The 18,932-nt window shown below is 38.1% G+C and overlaps 2 protein-coding genes across 2 annotated transcripts; both read left to right on the top strand.

The window, feature by feature from the left end:
• Positions 1–48: 48 nt before the first annotated feature.
• LOC145630588 (putative helicase MAGATAMA 3) lies at positions 49–1,510 on the top strand. Its single transcript, XM_081682827.1, has 4 exons — positions 49–370; positions 463–724; positions 811–1,056; positions 1,156–1,510. Exons 1-4 carry the CDS (start codon positions 136–138, stop codon positions 1,214–1,216), a joined length of 804 nt encoding a protein of 267 aa, XP_081538953.1. The 5' UTR covers positions 49–135; the 3' UTR covers positions 1,217–1,510.
• A 3,225-nt stretch (positions 1,511–4,735) lies between these two features.
• Positions 4,736–5,053, top strand: LOC145632739 (uncharacterized). The gene has a single exon (XM_081685081.1). The coding sequence runs from the start codon at positions 4,736–4,738 to the stop codon at positions 5,051–5,053; it is 318 nt and encodes a 105-aa protein (XP_081541207.1).
• The last annotated feature ends 13,879 nt before the right edge of the window (positions 5,054–18,932 follow it).

The following is an 18,932-nucleotide window of genomic DNA, read 5'->3' as shown; positions in this document are numbered from 1 at the left end:
TTATTATTATTTCTTGGTTAACTTATTCTTTAAATCTTTTTTAAGGTTGCTGAAAATGCTGATTTTGGACGGAGCTTGTTCGAAAGATTAGCAAATTTAGGCCAAAAGAAGCATCTTCTTAAGATTCAATACCGGATGCATCCGTCCATAAGTTTGTTTCCGAATGAAGAGTTCTATGGAAATCAGATTACAGATGGTCCAAATGTGAAAGAAATAAGTTACTGTAAAAACTTTCTTCAAGAAAAAATTTATGGAACTTATTCTTTCATCAATGTATCTAGAGGAAATGAGAATTTCGACAAAGGTCATAGCCCCAGAAATCTAGTAGAGGCAGCAGTTGTGTGTCAGATTGTTGTAAAGCTCTTCAAGGGTGAGCCTACTAAGTACTAACTATTTAGTATTTAAATATGACTTCAATAACATAAACAAAAATTTGAATTTTCACAATGTGTTATTGTGCAGAGAATTGTAACACAGGGAAAAAAGTAAGTGTGGGAGTAATTTCACCTTACAAGGGTCAAGTTGGTCTGATTCAAGAAAAAATAGGAAGGCGGTATGAGAGTTACAAGGACAGCGGTTTCTCAGTGAGTGTTCGTTCAGTTGATGGATTTCAAGGCGGAGAGGAGGACGTAATTATAATCTCAAGTGTTCGAAGCAATGGGAAAGGATCGGTTGGCTTCTTGTCGAATCATCAAAGGACAAATGTAGCTCTAACGAGAGCAAGGTAGGTGTTAAGCAGGCTAGAGTTATGATGTTTTACTTTGAAAATTTCTGTTTTGAGTGTTTTGTTGATGGTTTTTGATATTGTAGGTACTGTCTATGGGTAGTAGGGAATGGAGCTACCTTAACTAAAAGTGGAAGTGTGTGGAAGCAGCTTGTGATTAATGCCAAAATGCGAGGATGTTATTACAATGCAGAAGAGGATAAAGATCTTGATAGAGCAATGACAGCAGCAGTACTCGAGACTGAAATCGATCCTGCAGAATCTTTGTCAAGCAGGTTAGCTGGAATTCAGATAAGAAACGGCAGTCAGGGAGAATTGAGTTCCTTATCTAGGTTAGTATCATAACTACAACACTTTGTTCTATGTTAGATGAAACACAATTCAAAGTGCTTGCTATATTACTTTTTATGTGTTGTTTTATTTCTCAACAGAAACAATTTCGAGTCAAAAAGGGAGAAAGGAAGTTCCATAATTGGATACAGAAGATGGTGAATGAATTGAACAAGACAAGACTGGAAGGAAACAGAACTTGCTGGCTTATAGTCGACTTTCCATTCTCCTCTTTTTACTCTAAAGTATCTATTACATGCTACTGGCTAGTGTTTTCATGTTATATTACTTTCGGATATGGTGTTGAATACGTGACAATACATCTTGACACACTAAAAAATCATGTCCTAATTTTTTACTTTTTAGACATTTGGACTCAAACAGTCTAACCGTGTCTTAATATAATACGGTTTGTTTTGCTTTCGCTTGGTATTTATATTTTCCTTTATATCTTGTATTTCCTCACCTTTTCCATCTCTTCCTTTCCATTGAAATAATAATAAATTTCGATATTATTTGTCTAATAAAAAACATCTTTTTTATTCTCATTTAAGGCTTTGTATTTGTCGTAGAATACACATTATTACAAATCAAACAAGACTCACTTAATAATTATTTTTATATATAAGTCATGCACATAAAGTCAAAGTTTAGTCAAATCTTTAACAATCAAATCAGGTCAAATCAAATTAGAATAGATCGGATCAAATAAGAAAAATATAGGGTGAATTAAACAAGCCCTTAATCTTATTTCAGAAAACCATAATACTCCGTAAGTTCTTATAAAAAAGATTATTTAAGAAAGGTAAGATATTAAAAACCAACAAAAATTATCAAAACTGCCAACATTTCAAGCGAAATGTATTTATTGCCCTTACGAAAATATTAAACCCAAACCCACCTTTCTCCTCTTTTCTTTTTTCTCTCACATCAATTACCCCCCAAGATCCCCAAATACAACCACCACCACCACCACAACAGAGACAACCAGCGTACTAGTCGGCGGCGTTCAAGAGCAGGCGACGCGAACAAACATCGGTGTCGGGTGGTTGACGGTGACGACATGGCTGGAAATAGAATTGTTCATCGATCCAAGACCAGACCGGACCGACCCGGATTGAACCGAAAACCGAAAATTAGAATTTTAAGAACCGAAAACTGGACCGATTAAGAAGGGACCGAACCCGGATTGGACTAAAAGAATCTGTCCAAAACCCGGACCAATAATTTTTTTAAAATAATACTAAATTTTTAATAAAGTTATGGAAAACACTAAAAAAAAGTAAAGGAAAAACTATATTTTTACGTCTACTTTTGTATGTTAAGTACAAAAAAAACTTATAAGGTTAAAGTTTTCTAAGACTATTAAGGATAATTTAAACCATTACTTAAGGTTTCACGCATTTTTGTAATAAAAAAATTAGTCCGGTCCAAAACCGGTTTTTATATGATTTTGGACCGGACCGGACCGAAGATCGGAAAAATGAATTTCAAGGCCCGAAGACCGGACCGATTAATTCGGTCGGTCCGGGGTGGTCTGGTCCATTTTTTCGGTCCGAACCAATTTACGAACACCCCTAGCTAGAAATCCAGGGAAGGAGGTAAGTTTACCGATTAGATTTTTGTTTTGAATTTAATTTTTGTTTTTTTTTAAAAATTCTGATAGCTGGTAACCAGTGGTCAAACCGGTTGACCGCCACCGGTAACCGACGGTCAAAACCGATTGACCGCACTTGTCAATCGATTTTGACCGTCGGTTATCGGTGGCGGCCAACCGGTTCTGAGCGTTGTTTAACAGCCAACAACTTTTTTTACTACCTCCGTTAACAGTTATTTGCAACAAAAGGGGCCTGCGCGGACTCCTAAGGAAAGCTTATAAACATGATTATTAAAACTTATGGACATGTAATTAATTATTAATCAAATTTATTAAAAATAATTACAATCAAACCAAAACCATCTAAACCACCACGACATGCCACCCAGAACCACCTCCCATGCCACCCAAAACCCATGAACCACCACCCACAAATCGCCGAAACCACCAAAATTCACCTAAGAACCACAAAAACCACCTAAAAACCACCAGATTTGAAACCCAAAAACCAAACCCACCCACGAAATAGCCACCTACGAACCACCTAAACCCACGAAACAACCACCTGCGAACCACCTAAACCCACGAAACAGCAAGCCACAAACTACCCACAAAAGCCACCAACACCCACGAACCACCAACAACACCCACAGACGACCCATTAATACCCACCTACGAACCACCAACACCCACGAATCACCAGCACCCACGAAATAACCACCTAACGGATCTAACGAAACCCACACACAAACTAGATCTACTGAAACCACCCATAAAATAAGTAGAAATAAGGGATGAGAAATGAAGAAGAAAATGAGAAATGAAGAAGGAAGAAGATGGAGGAGAGAGACGGTGGGTAGATGAAATTAGGGATGAATCAAATTTTTTTTGGGATAATAGTTTAGATAATTGATTTAGATTAGAGTTATAATAATTTGTAATTATGTGTACTATTATGTGTTAATAATTTTTAAATGAGGGTATTTTGGTCATTTTATCATAAAAAAGTTACTATATTAAGAAAAAAAATAGTTTTGTTGCAAATAATAGTTGGCACCTGTTTTTGGTAAATGTTGCAAATAACTGTTAATGGAGGTAGTATTTAACTTATTCTAATTAATTGTTATTATTATTACAAAATAATTATAATTAATTTTATTGTTATTTCTGTAGATAATTTTAATGATTTACTGTTATTATTATTAGTAGTCTGGTGTAGATAGTTGTGGTTGACGTGGTGGTTGTGGGTTGTAGTGGTCGACATGGTGGCGTGGGTGGTACCGGTGGTGTGATTGGTGGTGGTTGATGTGGTTAATTGTTTTAAAAGTGGTGGATGGAAATTTTGAATAAAATTAAAAAAAGAATATGAGGAAGATTTTAGTAATGGAAATGTTGTCCCTTTACTTGAAAGGTTGGTGGTATAATAAATTTTGTTGGATGTATTTAGCAATCCACTTAAAAAATCATACATCTGAAATTTGAATTTAATTTAGTTGAAAATTCATACATTTGCCAAATCCCCTCATATTCTTAGACTTTTAGTACTCGAATCACCATTGCAAATCCACGGAAAAAATGGTCGAAAACCAGCAAAAAATACTCTGTAGGACCTTAAACGATGACGGAGAAGACCGTTTGAGTTTACTTCTCGACGAAATCCTAATCGAAATTCTTTCATTCCTCCCAACTAATACCGCCGCTTCCACCTCCGTCTTATCCCATCGTTGGCACCACCTCTGGACCGGCGTCACTCGCCTTAATTTCGGGTTCTTTGAATTTGTCAAGATATATATGTAAATATATTCTGTTATTGTATTTTAGCTAAGCGTATATTTAGATTGATATGATTGTAATTAGTTTCCTAGATATGTGCCTTGTATTATGGCTAGCACGATGCGCCTAACTTGTATATAATGGGAAGTCAGTAAATGAAATCCCTTGAGGAAAACATTCCATAAACTCTTTCATGGTATCAGTTTCCTAGGGCACGATTTTCTTCATCTCTTCCGCTGCTTTCCGGTTAATTACCTTGCTCACGTTTTGTTCTTTATCTTCTTCTTCTCATCTCTTCTCTGTTCTTCACCATGGGTGATTCTAAGTCTCCCCTTCATCCGGCTCTTGCCGTCCCTAACATTAAGAGCACCATTCCCATTACCCTAGAAATGAAGAATGTGCAATACTCTACGTGGGCGGAGTTGTTCAAACTCCACGCAAAATCTCATTGGGCCCTTCACCATATCATTCCCCCTGCCAAAGGCAAGGAGAAAATTCCATCTACCGAGGAGGAACAGGAACTATGGCAAACCCTTGATGCCGCGGTTTTATCGTGGCTCTATGGTACTATCTCGACTAACCTCATCAACACCATCATTGAACCTGATGCAACAGCAATGGACATATGAAATCGGTTACGCGACCTATTTCAAGATAATCAACATTCTAGGGCTGTTACTCTCGAGTAGGAGTTTTCAACCACAACTTTAGAGGACTTTCCAAATGTCTCAGCCTATTGCCAGCGTTTAAAGTCTCTTGCGGATCAACTCAAGAATGTAGGTGCACCGGTGTCTGACAGTCGAATGGTTCTTCAGTTAGTTGGGGGCCTTACGAAAGTGTATAGTGGTGTGGGTACGCTTATTAGGTAGAGCAGTCCCTTACCCGCGTTTTATCAAGCGCGATCCATGCTCACTTTAGAGGAGGTCGGCATGTCCAAGGACGCTTCAATAGGGTCGGACTCGGCTATGGTTGATGCGTCGTCTGATAATTCTCAGTTTGATTCCGCTTCTCAAGGCCAATCAAAAGGGAAAAATCAGAAAAAGGGGAAGAATTCCGGCAATCGCAAAAATTCTGGTGGTGGTGCCGGACGCGGCTCCGGCGGTGGCAAGACCGGTCAGGGTTCCGATGGTGGTTTCAGTGGTGCGCCTCGAGGTTCAGGTGGACAGCAGCCTTCGTCTTAGTTCTGGCAGCAACCGTATCCCCCATGGGGGTGGATGCCTCAAGGGTGGGCCGTACCACCATGTCCTTACCCCACTCAGCATTGGGCTAGGCCCAACTTCTCACCAAGGCAGCAGCCTGGTATCTTGGGCCCACGCCCACAACAAAGTCAGCAGGCCTATGCCGCTTCAACTCAGGGGCAGCCCGATTCCTATGGTTCTTCATATGCTCCAACTGACATCGAGTCCGCCATGCACACTATGACTCTTTCTTAACCTGATTCGGCGTGGTACATGGACACTGGAGCTACCTCTCATATGACCTCCTCTCCCGGTAATTTCTCGCCTTATTTTAATTTGAGCACTCATCTTAATAATGGCATTGTTGCTGGTAATGGTCATACTATTCCTATACTTGGTTATGGTCACACTAAATTGTCTTCCCCTACTACTCCCCTTACTTTAAAGAATGTTCTACATGCTCCTAAACTCATTAAAAATCTAATTTCTGTTAGAAAATTCACCACCGATAATTCTGTGAAAGTTGAGTTTGATCCTTTTGGGTTTTCTGTGAAGGATTTTCGGACGGGGAAGCCAATCATGATATGTGATAGCCATGGGGACCTTTATCCTTTTACCACAAATAAAGATTCTCATTATACTTTTGCCGCCATCTTTCCTAAGCTTTGGCATGATCAATTGGGACATCCGGGTGCTCCTATCTCAGATGTTCTTACGCATAATAAAAGCATTGATTGTAATAAACATTCTAGTTCTAGCATTTGTGATTCTTGTGTTTATGGCAAACATGTTAAATTGCCTTTTTCTCCATCTACTTCTACTACTCTTTGCCATTTGATACTATTCCTATACTTGGTTATGGTCACACTAAATTGTCTTCCCCTACTACTCCCCTTACTTTAAAGAATGTTCTACATGCTCCTAAACTCATTAAAAATCTAATTTCTGTTAGAAAATTCACCACCGATAATTCTGTGAAAGTTGAGTTTGATCCTTTTGGATTTTCTGTGAAGGATTTTTGGACGGGGAAGCCAATCATGATATGTGATAGCCATGGGGACCTTTATCCTTTTACCACAAATAAAGCTTCTCATTCTACTTTTGCCGCCATCTTTCCTAAGCTTTGGCATGATCAATTGGGACATCCGGGTGCTCCTATCTCAGATGTTCTTACGCATAATAAAAGCATTGATTGTAATAAACATTCTAGTTCTAGCATTTGTGATTCTTGTGTTTATGGCAAACATGTTAAATTGCCTTTTTCTCCATCTACTTCTACTACTCTTATGCCATTTGATATTATTCATAGTGACTTGTGGACATCTCCTATTTTAAGTTCTATTGGCCATCGTTACTACATTGTGTTATTGGATGATTTTTCGAATTATTTATGGACTTTTCCTATAGCCAAGAAATCAGATGTTTATGACACTTTTCTAGCTTTTAAAGCCCATATCCACACCCAATTTGAACGAAATGTCAAAAATATTCAATGTGATAATGGGAGGGAGTTTGATAATGGTCCTTTTTGGGAATTTTGCAAACGCAATGGCCTATCTTTTCGTCTCTCTTGCCCCCATACTTATTCTCAAAATGGGAAAGCCGAACAAAAAATTAGAACTATTAACAATGTCACTAGAACTCTTCTTGCTCATGCATCCCTACCGCCATCGTTTTGGCATCATGCTTTGCAAATGGCTACATACCTCCTTAATATTCTTCCAAGTAAGTTGTTGGGTAATAAGTCACCTTTAGAGATCCTTTATCAACGGGTTCCTTCTTACTCACACTTACGGGTTTTTGGGTGTTTATGCTACCCTCTTATTCCTTCTACCACTATCAATAAATTACAACCAAGGTCTACTCCTTGTGTATTTTTAGGTTTTCCTTCTAATCATCGTGGCTACAAGTGTTTTGATTTATCATCTAATAAAATCATTATCTGTCGTCATGTATTGTTTGATGAGAATGTGTTCCCCTTTTCTAAACTTCATACTCAAACTTCTGCCTCGTATGATTTTTTAGGGGATGGATTGCATCCTTTGGTTATTCACCAATTAACCCAAACTAGTGAGCAGACACCTCTGGCCCAGCCCAATTCTCCTCCACCCTCTCCTACGGCCCAACACAGTTCTCCCCAACTCTCACCTGCGGCCCAGCTCCAATCACCCACTCCCTCCCCTGTCGTTTCTACCATGGGTTCCCATGAGGCGCATGGGCCTCCCTCACCTACCAGCCCACATACTGCCTCACCTCTTCTCTATCCCTCGGCCCAGATACAACACGGCCCTAATGCACCTACTCCTTCCCATATTCTAGTCCAAAAGCCAACCATAGTAACTCGAAGTCAAAATGGCATTGTTAAGCCTAATAAAAAGTATTTTTCCGATGTTGTTGTCACGAGGTCTCCTTTACCTCGTAATCCGATCACGGCTTTACATGATCCTAATTGGAAAATGGCCATGGATGATGAATATATTGCTCTTATTAAAAATAAGACGTGGGAGTTGGTGCCCCGCCCACCTAATGTGAATGTTATTCATTCTATGTGGATTTTTACTCATAAAGTCAAGTCTAACGGTGATTTTGAGAGGCATAAAGCCCGTCTTGTAGGTGATGGTAAAACTCCGAGTGCGGCTGTTGCTGCTCGCTGCTAGTATGCTGCGCACTCCGAGTGCGGGCTGCTGCAGCTTGTGCCCTTATATGCCGAGGCTGGTCCTTGGCTGCTAGCAATGGTGCGCTAGCACGCACTAGCCAGCCAAGGCTCGGCTTGGTGCGCATGCTAGCCACCATGCTATGCATTATGCCCCTAGCACTCGGATTACTCATGGCCCTCCGATGCTAGGGGTATTTTGGGAATTATGTTGATTTATTACTATTTGCACGTCTCGTCTACAATTATTTTCGACTCGACTTCCGACGCTCGATTATGACGCTCTGAGCTCGAAATTCCGACGCCTAAATAAATATTACTCGGTTGACTCATTAATTCCTTCCGAATTAATTCGTCGCTTCGGCTCGTTGATTGCTTGGGTGTAACCCGAAGGGTTAAGTCAAGATTAAGCTGTAATATTAATTATGCATTAATATTACTGATCGGAAGCGGCCTCCACCCAGGCATTCCGATCACTTGACCTTACTGAATATATTAGCTTTCTAATAATTCTGAACCCACTATCAGAATAATACATTTGTTCGAAGGACACTATTCCTTTCAATCTCCCACTTGTCCTTCCGGACAAGTGTGCTTTTAGCGTATAGCCCTTTTCTTATGTCGCTTAATGCCTCTTCATGAACTATAAGGTAAGATTATTTTGTCATCCTTATTACGTCCAGAAGTGTTTCTCGATTCTGATTCCGACTGTCAATAAAAAAATGATTTCTAAAATCCATCCGAGCACGACCATGCATTTTTACAGTCTCACTCTACGAGAGGCCTTGTAAACAACAAAGACATCTTCCCTATTTTAGTAATGTAGCTTCTCTTACTAAGAGGACCTAGCCGCCCGAGTGATGCCGTTATAATCCCCTATTACGAAAGACGTTTGACAATCATCAAAGCGGACTAGTACTCAAACAAGAAAGCTCACAATACTCATGGTCAAGGAAAAAGGTTCTGATAGCAATAATGAGAAGTATATTTATGACGATTTTTAATCTCTTAAAGTATTCTCACAGGTCGATCCAGTATGGTTCTAAACCAATACCTGTGCAAATGATTCATGACAATCATGTACTTGTAGCACATGAAACGGTGCTATAAATAAAACTACACACTAATCTCAACTGGTCATTAATCATCCATCGTTTAAATGTCCTCGATTAGGGATAATTTTCGATTATAATATTCAACGTTCACTTAATAGGTGTTTCCTTACCAAGACTGGTCTTGATACCCTATTTTGAATATTCCAAAAATCGAATGGACTCATTATTTAATTCTAAACCACAATTATATAGTCAACGGAGTGATTTAAATTGCGTGAAAAATTTAATTACTCCAAAAACTGAATGGTTCATCATAGTGCTTTACATTGAAATTGTCCAAAATTAATTAAAACACTAAAATAAGGAAATCAAAGCCAATCTCCAATGTGCCTGAATCCCGTTGCCTCAACGTGCTTGTTGTGCTTCACTTGAGGCAATGGTTTAGTTAGTGGATCAGCTACATTGTCATCTGTTCAAACTTTAAAAATTTTGATTTCACCTTCTGATTTCCATTCTCGAATCATGTGAAACCGCCGCTTGACATGTTTGACCTTTTGATGTTCTCTCAGTTCTTTGGCCTAAGCAATAGCTCCATTTTTATCACAATAGAGATCTATTGGTCCCTCGATGGAGGGTACAACACCAAGTTCACCAATGAACTTGCGAATCCAAACTACCTCCTTAGCTGCCTCAGATGCTGCCAAGTATTTGGCTTCAGTTGTAGAATATGCAGTTGTGCTTTCCTTAGCACTCTTCCAACTAAACACTCCTATATTGAGACAGAATATGTACCTAGACTGTGACTTGAAGTTGTCTCTATGTGTCTGGAATCTTGCATCGGTATAACCCTCAACGACTAATTCATCTCTGCCACCATAGACCACGAATTTATCCTTGTTCCTTTTCAGATACCTTAGGATATTATTGGCCCCTGTCCAATGCGCCTCTCCTGGATCTGATTGGTATCGGCTCGTAGCACTCAAGGCATACGACACATCTGGCCTAGTACATATCATGGCATACATGATCGATCCAATAAGCGAAGCATATATATGGAATCTGATTCATCCTTTCTCGCTCATCAAGTGTCTTTGGACACTGCTTCTTGCTTAGGGTTATGCCATGTGACATGGGTAGGTGGCCTCTCTTGGCTCCTTCCATGCCGAATCGAGTTAGTACCTTATCAATATAAGTACTTTGACTCAATCCTATCATCATTTTTAATCTATCCCTATAGATCTTGATGCCTAGTATGTACTGAGCCTCTCCCAAGTCTTTCATTGAAAAACATTTTCCAAGCCAAGCCTTTACAGACTCTAACAATGGAATGCTGTTTCCAATGAGAAAAATGTCATCGACATATTGTACTAGGAAGGCGATGTCACTCCCAGTGACCTTCTTGTAAACACAAGACTCATCTGGATTCTTGATAAAACAAAACTCACTAATGGCTTCATACAATCGCAGATTCCAACTTCTTCTTGCTTGCTTTAATCCATAAATGGATTTCTTAAGCTTGCATACCTTTCCAGCGTTGTTTTGGTCGACAAAACCTTCAGGCTGTGTCATATACACAGTTTCTTCCAAAATACCATTTAGGAAGGCAGTTTTAATGTCCATCTGCCATATTTCATAATTGTAATATGCAACAATCGCTAGGAGGATCCGAACGGATTTAAGCATTGCGACTGGAGAAAAGGTTTCATCGTTATCAAAACCATAAACTTGTTTATAACCTTTTGCTAACAATCTAGCTTTGTAAATGAATACATTTCCATCTTTGTCGGTTTTCAACTTGAAAATCCACTTACATCCGATAGGTGTGTAGCCTTCGGGTAAGTCAACCAAGTCCCAGACTTGATTTTCAAACATGGAATCCATTTCAGATCTCATGGCCTCTTGCCATTTAGCAGAGTCGGTGCTTGCCATCGCTTGCTTGTAAGTTACCGGCTCATCTCCATCCATGATTAGGATGTCCTGATTCTCGATTAAAAACAATCCAAGATATCTATCAGGTTAAGATATCGGCCTTTGAGACCTACGTAGGGTAATGGACTGAGCATTTGCATTGTCTGTTCGACTTTGCATATTTTGACCTTCGTCAACAGATGCTGCTTGAGCACTTTGACTGTCATTTTGATTTTGTTGCTCATCCTCAAGAACTTCATCGAGTTCGATTTTCCTCCCACTTGTCATTTTGGAAAGGTGCTCCTTCTCCAAAAAGACACCATTGCGAGCAACAAACACTTTGTTCTCCAATTTGTTGTAGAAGTGATACCCTTTGGTTCCTTTTGGGTAGCTGTGGGGAATAATTTCAAGCTTTAATCCCACTAGCTTGAACCCCACTGTGATCATACACTAAAGTACGGTGGCGTCCAAAAGGGAAGAAGATAGAGCAAAAAAGTCGCCAACAAGTTTTAGGAACTTGTAAACCGTTCATAGGATGAAGGTTACACCTCTTACCGATCCAAGAGATCGTCAACTCCATAAGGTCTAGAACCAAATAAGGGTTCGGGGATGAAGGTACAAATCCAACCTAAAAGAGATTGAACCTGCCCTAATAATAGGCCTCTACTTTATTCTGATCGTATTCATGTGCGCTTTCTAATTAACATGCAATCAATAGGATTACTCTAAACCTGTTTAATCTATGTTGGTTGAATATAATGCACAAATAAACTATTATTGGCGATCACTTGAATTATAATCATAATTAACCCTAACAAGATTATTAATTATCTTATTAAGCGTGATTACAAGTACCAAATTCCCTTTAAACATGCATAAAAGGTGTGATCAAGCAATAAAAATAAATATAATCAAGCAACATAATAATCATAACAATAAAATTATAATCATAACAATAATAATCATAAATATAATCATAATCAAAACAATTATAAAAATAATCATGAATCATGTTAAAGCATAATAATAGCAAGATCCTAGGCATGATACTAACAAGATTAATAACAAACCCTAGCATGTCACTAAGCAATAAAAATCAAATCTTTAACCCTAACATGATACTAACAATCATAAATATTAGGAAGAACATAGGAAGCATCGCAGGAATCATATTTAATATTAAAATTACCCTAGACATGATACTAAGAATATCATAATAACAATGTAAACATGATTTCTACATCATAACATCAATTAAAACCATTAAAGTACTTACTTTGATGCCTCGTACCTCTTTCTAATAACAAAATACACACGTTAGTAACTTCAAGGAAAATAATAAACAAACAATTAAATTAAATAATTGAAAAAGAGATTTGGGACCAAACCCTCAGAAATTAAAACCTTTCACGTCTAGGGCGAAGGCAACTTTGAATATGGCTAGGTGTTTCTAGATCTTGTGAATGCGGAATTTTGTATGTAAAGCAAAGTAAGAATTAAGAGAAAGAGACAGAGATGAGAGAATTAGAAAATTGATTATCGGTGAATAATCGTGAGAATTGGTGAATGATGATGATAATAAGTGAATGAAAACGGAGTTTTCAATACGTTATTTATAGAGAAAATCAGCCAAAAAGATAAAATAAACAAAACAGAGTCTGACGCACAAAAAACAGAGCTGGCGCAAACCCTGGCTAACTGGCGCCAGGCACCAACACTAGCGCCAGGCCTGGTTCCAGGCGCCAAAGCCTGGGGTCAGGCGCCAAGCCTGATTTTAACGCGTTTTCAAAAATCAGATAAGTTTGCCGTACTAGAGGATAAAATCATATAATTTCCTCGAAAATGCTATTTGATTTTGATTAAAACTCTGAAAAGTCAACAAAAGTCAATTTATCAATGCTAATTGAATTAGGAATGAAAAGAACCTTCTAGAAGAATCTAGAAGACTAAAACCATTCCTAATTGCATTAGGAATGATAAATCATATTAGGCCCTCCTCTAGATCATTGGGCCGCATATAAAGCTCAAACTGGGCCCAGTTTAGTAAATTGGCCATAACTTCCTCAATATTCATCGGAATTGGGCTTATAATATATCGTTGGAAAGCTCTTGTCAAGCCCCATCCAACTACACTATTATTGGACCCATATCATGGACCAACCAAACTGGATTGGCTATTTTCTTAAAATAAGTTTTCAAAAACAGAGAGAAGAGAAAAGAAATTAAAACTATCCGCAACACTATACTTTCCACACTTTCACTTCATTCGATTATGATTCGACATGAAAGGTGCTCATCACTGGGTTTTGTTTTGGGGAGACACATTTGGGTGTCTATAGTAGCCCAAAAAGTAAACCTTATCAAATCTGGGATGAAGTTTGTTAGAAATCAATTTCTTGACATATGCCTTGCATCCCCATATCTTTAGAAAAGTCAACCTAGGAGGTTTGTTCGTCCATAACTCGTATGGATTCTTTTCTACAGCTTTCGATGGAGCACGGTTCAGTGTTAGTGCCGCAGTTAAAAGTGCGTGTCCCCAGAAAGAGATAGGAAGATCACTAAGACCCATGGTTAATCATACCATGTCTAATAAGGTTCGATTTCTCCGTTCGGATACTCCGTTCCATTGTGGAGGTGTCAGTTTAGAAAGTATACCATGATCTTTCAGATGGTCATCGAATTCTTGGCTCAAGTATTCACCACCTCAATCCGATCGAAGGGCTTTTATTTTCTTGCCAAGCTGATTTTCCACTTCACTCTGAAATTCTTTGAACTTGTCAAACGATTCAGATTTGTGCGAGATTAGGTAGACATAGCCATATCTATTATAGTCGTCTGTGAAAGTGATGAAATATCGATGTCCTTTTCTTGTGGCGGAGCTCATTGGTCCACATACATCGGTATGTATTAGACCTAATAAGTCACCTGATCTTTCTCCCAATTTGGAGAATGGCTGCTTTATCATCTTGCCTAATAAACATCCTTCGCAGTTCTCAAAAGATTCTAAATCGAAAGAGTCAAGAACGCCTTCTTGATGAAGCTTCTTGATGCTTTGATGTTAATGTGGTCAAGACGACAATGCCACAAGTAAGTTTGATTTGAATCCATGGTCTTAGCTCTTTTGGTATCATAATAAACAATTTTGTCTAAACACACAAAAGTGCCATTTCCATAAATATAATCAAGACATGAAACAAAAGTCTTGTGATCAACGTTAAAATAACGTCCAACGTCACAAGATCAAAGTATGGTAGATAAAACTCAACAAGTTTAAGAATTTAGACAAAATACATGAGATTACAAGCTTTCTCCGGATAGATTTTCTTCATCTTCCACTTGTGTACTCATATCCACTTGAAAAGCGCCGCTCACTTTGTTCCTGAAATAGGAGCATAAAGTGAGTCAATTTTTTGGTATCTAATACCTTACAAATTACTTATATTCAAGTGTCAAGATGATACCTGAGATTGAGGCTTCTCTTCCTCTTGCCTCATCTTCCAGATACTCGCTACATTATCTTTTGTAGTGACCTTGCTTACTACAATAGAAGCATCGCATCTTATCCTTTCTCTTGAAATCCTTCTTCTTGGGCCTTAGAGCAAACTTAGCCGCCTTGTAAGAATAGGTTTTCTGGAGCTCTTGGACAACTTCCTTGTAGGACAGTTTATTCAGATTGTTGGTAAGTTGCATCTTAATTGCAACGTACCCTGAATGGAGTGAGCTTAAAAGCATATGAGCCGCTTGCTCATCTTCCACCGGTCTACCAATCGATTCCAGATGGTTAAATAACCTTGTCATTTTTTCACATGGGCTTGAAGTGGCATCCTGGGTCTAAGTCTTGCATTATAGACCTTTATCGTTGTAAAATGCAAGGGCCATTTACAAATATTGAATGGATGAATAGAATGTATATTTTATCACTGGTTTAATAAAAATGGCAACTAGTGGGGCCCGATTAGGATAGAAAATACAAACTGCGATCCGTAATGTATTTTTGTAAATCTAAATACGGTCTGCGTACCGTTGAGTATTTTTGTACCTTAATTTTTATATTAGTCCTAATTGTAGATACTAGTATTGCATAATTATGGTCAAGTCTTGAAGACAGAGGTTCTTGGAAGACAAAGCCATGAAGTTGCAAAATAAGACTTTTTGAAGACTTGAAGAATTCAAGGGGTCATGCTAGTTGCTAATATGCATCAAAATGCTTATGCTTTACATATTCATGATTATTTATATATGAATTATATGTTAGATGCATGTTTAGGATTTTGAATGTTGTGATGATTAATTAAGTTCACTTAAATCAACCAACATAGAAACCTTAGGTCCCTAAATATTGAGAAAAATTGCCATTCTAGAACAACACTTATCGACCTATTGAGAGTAGTGATGGGCTACGCCAAAGCGAGGAATCACTACTACTCCCTAGACTCATAAGGCATACCGGGTATGCAAGTTGGTTTTGGTTGTACTCAACGATATGAGTGATGGAGTCCTAACATGTCGTGGCAAAGTGGATAAATTGTTGAGAGAGCATTAGATGAGACGATTTATTAAACCAAGAGTGGCTTAGAGCCATTAGCAAAGCGTTGCTTAGCTTGGGAGATTCAGTGCTAAGACAAGCCAAAGCATGCTTAGCCACTCTTTGTTTCCTTGGATCTTGGAATCGACTTATTTTCACTAAAAGGGGACAAATTTTAAGTGTGAATAAGACGTTAAATAAGTTTGAAATATGCATGAATTAAGTTCAATCTTATTTAAGTATTATGAATGGTTTTTCATTAAAATTCTTTCAATTGTAGAATCATGTCTTCAACTATCGACAACAATCTAATTGTAGGGAATATTTACAGCATTAAACCCCTAGCTTGAACCCCACTGTGATCATACACTAAAGTACGGTGGCGTCCAAAAGGGAAGAAGATAGAGCAAAAGAGTCGCCAACAAGTTTTAGGAACTTGTAAACCGTTCATAGGATGAAGGTTACACCCCTTAATTAACGATCCAAGAAATCGTCAACTCCATAAGGTCTAGAACCAAATAAGGGTTCGGGGATGAAGGTACAAATCCAACCTAAAAGAGATTGAACCTGCCCTAATAATAGGCCTCTACTTTATTCTGATCGTATTCATGTGCGCTTTCTGACTAACATGCAATCAATAGGATTAACCCTAAACCTGTTTATCTATGTTGGTTGAATATTAATGCACAAATAAAACTATTATTGGCGATCACTTGAATTATAATCACATTAACCCTAACATGATTATTAATTATCTTATTAAGCATGATTACAAGTACTAATTCCCTTTAAACATGCATAAAAGGTGTGATCAAGCAATAACAATAAATATCAAGCAACATCATAAATAATCATCAATATCATGACAATAAAATTATAATCATCATAATAACAATAATAATAACATTCATAATCATCATAAATCATAACAATTGTAATAATAATCATGTTCATGTTAATATTAAAGCATAATAAAAATAGCAAGATCCTAGGTATGATACTAACAAGATTAATAACAAACCCTAGCATGTCACTAAGCAATAACAATCAAATCTTTAGCCCTAACATGATACTAACAATCATAAGTATTAGAAAGAACATAGGAAGCATCATAACAATCATATATAATATTAAAATTACCCTAGACATGATACTAGGAATATCATAATAACAATGTAAACATGATTTCTACATCATAATATCAATTAATCAATTAAAGTACTTACTTTGATGCCTCGTACCTCTTTCTAATAACAAAATACACACGTTAGTAACTTCAAGGAAAATAATAAACAAACAATTAAATTAAATAATTGGAATAGAGATTTGGGACCAAACTCTCAGAAATTAAACCTTTCACGTCTAGGACGAATGCAACTTCGAATATGGCTAGGTGTTTCTAGATCTTACGAATGCGGAATTTTTGTATGAAAAAGCAAGTTGAAGAGAAGAGAAAGAAAACAGATGATTATAGAAGAGAATGAGAGAGAATTGATGAATGAAAACTGATTGTAGATGAATATTCGTGAGAATTGGCGAAATATGGTTATCGAAAACGGAGTTTTACAACATTATTTATAGAGAAATCAGCCAAAAAAGATAAAATAAACAAAACAGAGTCTGACGCATAAAAAACAGAGCTGGCGCAAACCCTGGCTAACTAGCGCCAGGCACCAACACTAGCGCCAGGCGCCAATGGCTAGCGCAAGGCCTGAATCTAGGCGCCAATGGCTAGCGCCAGGCCTGGTTCCAGGCACCAATGCCTGAATTCAGGCGCCAAGCCTGTTTTTAACGCGTTTTCGAAAATCAGATAAGTTTGCCGTACTGGAGGATAAAATCATATAATTTCCTCGAAAATGCTATTTGATTTTAATTAAAACTCTGAAAAGTCAACAAAAGTCAATTTATCAATGCTAATTGAATTAGGAATGAAAAGAACCTTCTAGAAGAATCTAGAAGAATAAAACCATTCCTAATTGCATTAGGAATGATAAATCATATTAGGCCCTCCCCTAGATCATTGGGCCGCGTATAAGGCTCAAACCGGGCCTAGTTTAGTAAATTGGCCATAACTTCCTCAATATTCATCGGAGTTGGGCTTATAATATATCGTTGGAAAGGTCTTTGCAAGCCCCATCCAACTACACTACTATTGGACCCATATCATAGACCAACAAAACTGGATTGGCTGTTTTCTTAAAATAAGTTTTCAAAAACAGAGAGAAGAGAAAAGAAATTAAAACTTATCCGCAACACTAGACTTTCCACACTTTCGCTTCATTCGATTGTGATTTGACGTGAAAGGTACTCATCACTGGGTTTTGTTTTGGGGAGACACAAATGGGTGTCTACACTAATATTCCCAGAACTTCCCTAGAAGTTACCATTTAGCTTGAATTTTGTAAACTTCAAGGAATGGGAAGAAGAACTCCATTTGACCCTCCGCAATGGCTACCTAGAGCATATCTTGGATACATCCATCCCGAGTTTCTACTCAAAAGGGGTTATGAGCGATGAGGCTCATGAGGAGTGGAATGATTGCAAGAGAGTCTCTCGACTCATGGCAAACTCCGTTCCGGAAAAGTGGAAGAAGAAATTCTCCAACTACCTTCCGGATGTACTCCTCAAGGCTCTAGAAGATGTGGCAATCTGAGGGTCACAAAGAGCGACAGGGGCAACTATGACAGACTTGTGGAAGAAGTGATCGACTAGGTCACTGTCTAACATAAGGATCAAGCCACCGCGAGTTTTAGCCTAGCTTCAAGAATAAGGTATCGGAACCTCTTTGAGCACAAGATTTGAGCGGTTAGGCGAGCAGCCCTTATAGCAATAGAAAACGGCCTACTTATAGCCTTGAGCTTTGTTACTAGTGGCAGTAATCACCCCCTACGGGCGGTCGTCCGTCGTTGTAAAGTAGTCTCCGGGAAGCTTTCGGGAAGAGGGGTAGTCTTGTGCAAGATGGGTGTCTCAGCAAAGAGAGGCAAGAAGTTATTTCACAATAAACAATGGACATTATGTGACATTTAAAAGTACATTACACTGACAATAAAAAAACATGAACATGTTCTTTTCACTCTTTTTTGTTGCAAATATGTTGCTCTTTATACTCTAAGTATATGTTCATTACATTAAATTTTAATAGTATTTTTTTCACTATAAATATATGTTCATTACATTTTTATAATATTA

This window comes from Chenopodium album, chromosome 5, assembly GCF_948465745.1.
Source record: "Chenopodium album chromosome 5, dcCheAlbu1.1, whole genome shotgun sequence".
NCBI classification, from domain to species: Eukaryota; Viridiplantae; Streptophyta; class Magnoliopsida; order Caryophyllales; family Amaranthaceae; genus Chenopodium; species Chenopodium album.
The sequence above is the reverse complement of the archived record's forward strand: the minus strand, read 5'-3'. Positions and strand labels throughout refer to the sequence as shown.

Bases quoted from the DNA above. Each gene is read 5' to 3' on its own strand.
- LOC145630588 (XM_081682827.1), top strand. From the start codon at position 136: ATGCATCCGTCCATAAGTTTGTTTCCGAATGAAGAGTTCTATGGAAAT. The intron at 371-462 runs GTGAGCCTACTA...GTTATTGTGCAG, and splicing joins TGTTGTAAAGCTCTTCAAGG to AGAATTGTAACACAGGGAAA. The intron at 1,057-1,155 runs GTTAGTATCATA...ATTTCTCAACAG, and splicing joins GAATTGAGTTCCTTATCTAG to AAACAATTTCGAGTCAAAAA.
- LOC145632739 (XM_081685081.1), top strand. From the start codon at position 4,736: ATGGGTGATTCTAAGTCTCCCCTTCATCCGGCTCTTGCCGTCCCTAAC.